Raw genomic sequence first — 7,713 nt, 5'->3', positions numbered from 1 at the left:
ATATAGTCCCCTTCCAGAGTGGGATCNCTCTTTGAAATTAAAGTTGCGGGACTCCTTATTTCGCTCATTTTCAGGTCGTATTTCCACATCTCAACCGTACAATGTCTAAAACACAGTGTGTAGATCATTCCTACAAAATTTTATTAAATATGAAGATCATTTGAGCATGGAAAAAAAAAACAGAAACGGGAAAAAAAAAAATTTAACTAGGAGACCTTTCAGTTACCAACATGCATGCATACCTGGAAGTGAATATGGAAGTATAGTTCAGAGTGGCACTCTTCAAATTCCACACTGCTACTAATCTTAATTATATCTCTACCCCTGCAACTAATATAAATAGCAGCTGGAAATACCTGTGTTGCAACCCTGCTTGATCGAGGAAATGCTCCAGCAGTTTTAGTTCAAAAAAATATATATCAGAAGTTCAAAGAATTATGAGGAAAAAAGGCGTGGCAGAAGAGAAAACAATCGTGCATTATAGCAGCTCTCAGAAAATATTATTGGTGGGTGAGGGAGACTTTTCCTTTGCTGCTTGTTTAGCCAAAGCATTTGGCTTTGCTGCCAACATGGTAGCCACTTCCCTCAACTCAAGAGGTAACTAGCTAGATCAAGAATGACCAACTGAACTCAAAATTAATTTAAGCTATATGCCAACTAATAATTTGACAAATTAACCTGAGCTGTTTGGTATGCTAACTGTAGATGAATTGATGGAGAATTACTCAAATGCTATGAGCCACTTGGAGAAGTTAGAGGAAAAGGGATGCACAATCTTGCATGAAGTTGATGTGCATACTATGAGCAGACACCCCTACCTTGCTTTCAATAGGTTTGATTGTATCATCTATAATTTTCCTCATCATGCGGGTTACCTCAGAGGTTTTTCTTCATCTGAAAGGGATGAAAAACAAATTCTGTAAGGTCTGAAATCTATGTATTCACTGCTACTCTCACTCTTTGGTCTTCATGGTAGTAAGCAAGTCCAACGGATTCCATAAATTGTTTGATTTTCTCTATTTTGGGGCATAAGGGGTCATTTTCCACTCCAACTAAAATAGGGAAAGAGATGAAAGAGAAGCTTTGCTTTCCTATATTTACAGATTCTCTAAAAATAATTAAGAAAAGAAGAATTGAATGTTGCACATTCTTCAAGACTCAAAGATAAGAAAGAAAACATAATTTATTCTAAAAAAATTTTTTTATATTTTTATACTTATTATTATATTGTAATAAATGAGGATTGTTGTTGTAATAAATATTTGAATCTTTAAAATAAGAAAATTGTTGGATTTGGTATACAAATTTTTAGAGATTTTTAGTTTTGCTTCTTTATTATATAGAAAATATAAAGAAACTCTTGGACTTGCTCTAATTAAACTAAATAATGTGTTTAGTGCACATAAGAAATTGGTCAAAGGTTACTTCAGGAGTGCACGCAAAATGCTGAGTAGCCGTGGGCAAATTCATGTGACACACAAGACAACATATCCTTTTTCAAAGTGGGAAAAAGTGGACATAGCGAAGGACGCTGGGTTATATCTAGTTGAAGAAGAAACGTTCTTCCCCTGGCAGTATCCAGGCTATGTTAACAAGAGAGGATCTGGGAAATGCGATGAAACTTTTAGTGCTGGATCGGCCAACGCCTTCAAATTTGTCAAGTACAAGAGGTACTCGAGAATTGGTTGTCATGAGCTCTAAGCAGCATTATTACCGCTTGTTTAAATTTCGAAGAATAAAATGACGTGTGTCTGGTGCCCTTGAAGCATTCAACGAAAGCGTGCAAACCCATTGAGTTATTAGCAAACGCTACTAATGTATGACAGAAAATGCAGTAAATAATTGCCGTTTCCGGCAACCATAGCAAGCATTGCAATACTGTTAATCTAAGTAACAGAAATTAAGAATGTGGTGAAGCTGATGATAGACTACTCAACATTTAGATATTAAATTCATCCGAGTAATCCGACACCTGACACAAAAGTGAGCTCCAAATCCGAGTAACAAAACTGATTCCATTCTACAATAGACACGAGAGAGAGCTCTTCTTACAAAGATCAGTGCAAGCTAGATGCCTAGATATATATACTGCCAAGTTCAGGATCTAATTATAAGACCAGAAACCAAGCCTAAATTCTTCTCAAAAGAGGTACTAGTCCATACTACACCACCAGTTGATATCACTACATATGAAAGAATGGCCTGCCAAAAAAAGAAAAATAATTTGTTAAATTTCCTTGGTTCTAGTCCAGGATCCAGACATGAATGCTCACATTCATGGTTATTTCTCATGTCCTTCAAATAAAGGATTCAAAATACACAAATGAGAAATTACAAGTGTTTAACTACTTGAATTAGTGAACCCTTCAGAAACAACTTTGCTCAACCCAATATTGATATGTTGCTACAATATACAATGGAAATGGTTAATTGTATTACTATAAAAGGGAAATCATTCAAAACGTGATGTATTAGCAATGCATCATATTATCCCAAAAAAAAAAAAAGACAATGCAGACATATGTTGTATGAATGTATACTGATATATCATGATAAGTGGTGGCAAACAAAATACTTCATAAAAGTGGAGAATTTGAGGAAGCAAATTTGAAAACAGAGTTCAGTCTTTCATTTGGAGGGTATTGCTTGGTCAATTAGCCCATTGGGTTTGTTCTGATAAAAATTTAGGCTCACAGAATGACAGAATTCACATGCAAACTCATTGAAGTACAATCAATACGAAACTTGGACAAAAAACATAATGATCAAATGTTGTAACTTACAGTGGTGGATGGTCTATCTGAGGACCGTTAATTCGAGAATCCTAACCGTAAGCCCTTATCAAGTCAATGTGGTAACTGTATGGGGTAGAATGGTACAACAGCTTGGAAAATTTGAAGGTGCTACATTCTCCAACAGGAAAAGTTTGATCGCATAACCCAGCTCCTCTCTTATTTTCATAACCCGGATAATCCCATCTTGAGAACTTTTCTTCCTGTAGCAAATACAACCCAACCTGTCGTGCTAACTTCACTATTTCCCATTCACAGAAAGGATATGCTGTCTTGTGTGTGACATGAATTTCTCCCATTTCAGTAAGCATTTCACGCGCATTTGTGAAGAATCCCTTCATCAAATCCTGATGGAACCTGTAAATCCACAAATTTAGTCAACATTTCAACGATATTTTTGCTCTGAGGTTACATTCCAACAGCCAAGTATCACTTTAATTGTGAAATCTAATATATATAAACCGTTTTCCCTACAAACAAGCTAAACTGCCAATCAACACAAACTCTACCAGGATCCTCATATTAAAAAACTGCATATATATATGGCATTTGTTTGAACTTGCCAAAATTTGAACATAAACCCTTTTCCCCCTAAAGCATACTTGGTCTCAGATGTACTGATCTACGCAATCAACAGAACATACATGGTCCACTAAAAACACTATCTGATATAAACCCAAACCACTAAACCCTTTTCCCCAAAAATAAATTCAGCTTCAATACAATGTACCATGACCCCTAAAACAACTGCATACATGATATTTGTTTGAACCCCAAACTTACCAAATTTGAAACTGGTTATGCTCGGATGATGATTGACCATGCAAGTAACCGGCATGAGGGAAATTGTAGACTATTCGATCAAACCGAATATAACTCAGAAAAGGGTGTTGGCTCATTTTATGCACATCCACATGCAGTACTACGCATCCTCTCTTCTCCAATTCCATTACATTGCTTATAGCCCTTAAATACTTCACCCTCAATGCCTCTACATTCGTCATCCAAAAGAATTTCAATCAGAAACCAAAAAGATAGAATCTTTGAAGAAAAAGACCAAATCTTTAGTCCCATCTAACTACTATCTCATTTGGGTCATCACCAAACCATAAATTTCAGAAGCAAATGAATACACACAGCATGAAACCTTTTTGTTAAACTAAACTTCAAAACTGGGTCGTTTTTGAAACAGGGTTTTTACCTCTGCTGTCGAGAGAAGTGGCGACCATGTTAATGGAAGACCCGAAAGCTCTGGCTAAGGAAACGGCAAAGGAGAAGTCTCCTTCTCCGACCAAGAGTATTTTCTGAGAGCTGGTATAGTGCTTGATACGCTTCTCATACCCAAAGACTTCCATTTGAATCTCTTTGATTTGAGACTGTCTTAAAATTTGGACTAGATTTGAAGTCGTTCCTTTTCTTATTGGGAACCGAGACTGATTGAACAGTCCAGGCCACTAGTCTCTACTCTCTATAAGTGTGGTGCACTGGTTTGCCATATTTAGGGTACCCGTTACGAGTCTCTCACCAAAAGAGACACCATGAATCTATGACCGTCTGTAAAAGGAGGTCATGTGCTTAGATGATGGCAGTTTACAATTCAAGTAGGGTAAATTTGAAGGCGCGGGAATAAAATACGGAGAGGAGAATGATTTTCAAGAGTGAAATGTGGTCTTGCCACATTTAAAGTACATTGGAATCAACATCATTTTGAAATTCCAATAAAATTTCAGAACATGTAGAAACGTTTTCTCCCCCGGCCACCTATTGATTGAATCATTGAAATCGATTTAAGTAAAGATCAACGTCGACGGTTTGAACATGAGTGTAAGGGTTCTATATCTAGATTGCTTGCAGCGAAGATGGACCCAAATGACCCGAGACCTAAAAATTGAGGTACGAGTGGACGTGTGAAATTCATGTTGTGCTAGAGTGAATAAATGAGAATTACATTTTGATGATGCCTAATGAGGCTATTACAAAGCCAACATATGGATTAGATCATGATACACGTGGTGGTTCGGGTTAATGTTATTGGTCTATGTGACATATATGTGAATATAACTGGTTAATTTATAATCTTCTTTTTTTCACCCCTTTCAATAGTCCCTATTAAATTGGAATGATATTATTGGCTTGGACTACCACACGACAATGTCACCATAGTCCGGAATCATAAAATAATTTTTCATGTAGAAGTTTGGGACACAGTCAGAGGCGGAGCTGTGATCAGGCCCGAAGGGGTCTGAACCCCCCTTGGGTTTTGAAAAGTTTGAAGTTTAGGTGCTTAATTAGCTAATTATCATTAAAAATCTGTTTAATTATATCATTAAACCCTCCTTAAATTTTCTATTTATCAATTAATCTTGAATGACAAATCAATTATATTAAGAAATGTATCTATAGAATTGATTTGTCTTTATGTCTTACCAATCGAAATTGTTAAGATAATTAATTTCTTTTAATTAGTAAACAGAAAAATTAATAAATTTACCAAAACAAAAAATACGAAGTATTAAGTGATGCGTAAATTACTAATCACCTATACCAGAATTGCCCTGTGCCCAATATGTGTCATTAATAAAATTTTGACATGTGGATCCCAGTCATCATCACTTAACAGAAACTTAACTGTTAAATTTAATTACGGTAAATATTTAATTCTTTTAGTAAAAATAAAAGAAACAGTTTCTTTTAGAAACTCCACAACCCAGAGTCCTTTCCTACTTCCTTATCATATGTATACAGATCTGTGCTTCCTTCACCACCACTACCACAATCAAACAGCAGCAATCAAACTATTGGTTACAATAGTTTTACAGAGATATAGTTTGTGGTTGCAATAGTTTTACAGAAACTTCTCAACCCTTAATTCTCTCCGCGCATGCCCAATCACTTCCCTAGTTGCCGCAACCAATTCAATCAAATCTTGGCTAGCCTCGCCGACGATTTCAGGAAGGTTGGCCTTGCCCAGCCAAAAATACAAATCCGCAAGAGCAGAAACTTAGATTTTTGAAACAATCAAAGGTCGCCGTCGCGTTGGCCTATGTTTGGGGTCGGTCCGTCGGAGTCATCTTCTCCTCAAAACCCTGACACACGATGAAGAAGAAGAAAGAGGGGAAGAAGCAGATTGAGAGAAGGGTTCTAGTTGAGATTTTATTTAGTCTTTCATTTATAGAAAAAAAAAAAGAAAAAGTTAATTTTAATTAAATTCGACAGAGTTAGACCTCTGTTAATTGTGATGACTGGGATTCCACGTGTCAGAATTTTATTAATGGCACATATTGGGCATAAGGCAATTTGGCACAAGCTTCATTTAAAGATGATCAAATTAAACATCGAGTCATGTAACTTTTTACAAAATTTTAATATACACTTATATTATAATGTTTGGACCCCCTTAAGGTTTAAATCCTGGCTCTGCCACTGGACACAGTCTTCCTTAATGAGGGGGAGCTCGGTTGTAAATACATTCAACACTTCGTTACTTGTACTGTAAACATTGTAAATTCCTAGTTTCATGCCTCATATCATATCAATCAATTGTTAGGATATTAAGTACTAATTGTATCCAATTAGTAGTAAGTAAGAGTGTTTAGCTGTTAGTTAATTAGCTAGCTTAAGCTCATACTGAGCTGTAAATAAGGGACACGTGGTTGGTCTCTGTGATGTCTTAAGACATCATATATTTGCTGTAGCTTCTCTCTTTTTTCAATTAATCAGAATCACAGTTTCCTTATCTTCTGTATCGCTTTCTTCTTCTCTAAGCTTTTATGGTACCAGAGTTCCAGGCTACGACCTAGGAGGACGTTTTCCGGCCCTTTTTTTTTTCCGGCGAGACTTCACATCGAAGCTCCGGTTTTCCATCTCAGATAAGAATCTGAATTTTTCTCTGCAAAAAGAAGCTTCTTCTCTTAGCTTTCCGCTGCTCTCTTGTTGATAATCTTGCTTGTTGATTCCAATTTTGTGATCGAAGCTTAGGTTTTCTACTGTGATTCGATTCCTGTTGTTTTTGTTTCCAGAAATCTTGTTTGAAATTCTAGATCTCTTCGTTTGTTGCTCAAACCCTAGCTACTCTAGCTTTGCTTCCATAGTCTTTTCAGTCCTTAAATCATGTCTTTGCCTTCAAATTCTGATTCCTTAAACCCTAGTTCTTCGAAATCCACCAATGTTTACCTTCCTAATCTCTTGCTTGATGAGACGAACTATCCTGCTTGGATTTACTTTATGGAATCCTTTCTTGGAGGTCTCAATCTGTATGGTTTGTGGATGGTTCTATTCCATGTCCACATCAGTATGTGCGTGCCTCTGATGGTACTACTTCTGTGCCTAATCCTGAGTACATAGCTTGGAAAGTTCAAGATAAGAGCATCGTAAACATGATTGGCCAAACTCTTAGTCCAGTAGCTAGAAACTGTGCTGTTGGTAGTAAGTCTGCTCATGAAATGTGGACTAGACTCAAGTCAAAATTTGCAGATTGTAACAAGCAGAATATTCTTCAACTTAAGGCTAATTTGCAGAATGTTAAGAAAGGTTCTGATGATATTGAGACTTTCTTGGATAGAATTAAAGCTGCAAAGGATGCATTGGACACTGTTGGTGTGTCAATTGATGATGAGGATGTTGTTTTGGCTGTACTCAATGGTCTTCCATCAGAATATGCTGCTATCAGACTGTGATTCGTGCTCAGTTACTTGTAGTCCTTTGAGTCAATTGAAATCTCTTCTTAAAGCTGCAGAAATGGAAATCACTAGTGAGACTCAGAGTATTCAAAGCTTGCTGACTGCAATGCTTGCTAATTGCAATCTTAGCTCTACTTCACAGGTTCAAAATGGTGCTCCTGCTCAATCAAGCAATGTTGTTCCTCTTCAACATAATTCCGGATCCACAAACCCTTTTGCCTCCACAAACCCCTTTGCTCCTA

The 7,713-nt window shown here is 36.7% G+C and overlaps 2 protein-coding genes across 2 annotated transcripts; one reads left to right on the top strand and one right to left on the bottom strand.

Annotated features, from left to right (window-relative positions):
- The first annotated feature begins 437 nt into the window (after positions 1-437).
- Positions 438-1,701, top strand: LOC101298659 (uncharacterized protein At4g26485-like). Its single transcript, XM_004308200.1, has 3 exons — positions 438-597; positions 706-832; positions 1,398-1,701. Exons 1-3 carry the CDS (start codon positions 438-440, stop codon positions 1,699-1,701), a joined length of 591 nt encoding a protein of 196 aa, XP_004308248.1.
- A 1,123-nt stretch (positions 1,702-2,824) lies between these two features.
- LOC101298374 (uncharacterized protein At4g26485-like) lies at positions 2,825-4,147 on the bottom strand. Its single transcript, XM_004308199.1, has 3 exons — positions 3,994-4,147; positions 3,576-3,783; positions 2,825-3,149 (listed from the first exon to the last, which is right to left on the bottom strand). Exons 1-3 carry the CDS (start codon positions 4,145-4,147, stop codon positions 2,825-2,827), a joined length of 687 nt encoding a protein of 228 aa, XP_004308247.1.
- Positions 4,148-7,713: the final 3,566 nt, after the last annotated feature.

This window comes from Fragaria vesca, linkage group LG7 (assembly GCF_000184155.1).
Source record: "Fragaria vesca subsp. vesca linkage group LG7, FraVesHawaii_1.0, whole genome shotgun sequence".
Classification (NCBI taxonomy): Eukaryota; Viridiplantae; Streptophyta; class Magnoliopsida; order Rosales; family Rosaceae; genus Fragaria; species Fragaria vesca.
This window is presented reverse-complemented; position numbering and strand designations above follow the sequence as displayed.

What these genes read in the sequence shown, in the direction of transcription:
- LOC101298659 (XM_004308200.1), top strand. Translation starts at nt 438, where the DNA reads ATGAGGAAAAAAGGCGTGGCAGAAGAGAAAACAATCGTGCATTATAGC. An exon ending in CACTTCCCTCAACTCAAGAG is followed by an intron (nt 598 to 705) that starts GTAACTAGCTAG and finishes TGCTAACTGTAG; the next exon opens with ATGAATTGATGGAGAATTAC. An exon ending in CCCTACCTTGCTTTCAATAG is followed by an intron (nt 833 to 1,397) that starts GTTTGATTGTAT and finishes TAATGTGTTTAG; the next exon opens with TGCACATAAGAAATTGGTCA.
- LOC101298374 (XM_004308199.1), bottom strand. Translation starts at nt 4,147, where the DNA reads ATGGAAGTCTTTGGGTATGAGAAGCGTATCAAGCACTATACCAGCTCT. An exon ending in CACTTCTCTCGACAGCAGAG is followed by an intron (nt 3,784 to 3,993) that starts GTAAAAACCCTG and finishes TGACGAATGTAG; the next exon opens with AGGCATTGAGGGTGAAGTAT. An exon ending in CATAACCAGTTTCAAATTTG is followed by an intron (nt 3,150 to 3,575) that starts GTAAGTTTGGGG and finishes GTGGATTTACAG; the next exon opens with GTTCCATCAGGATTTGATGA.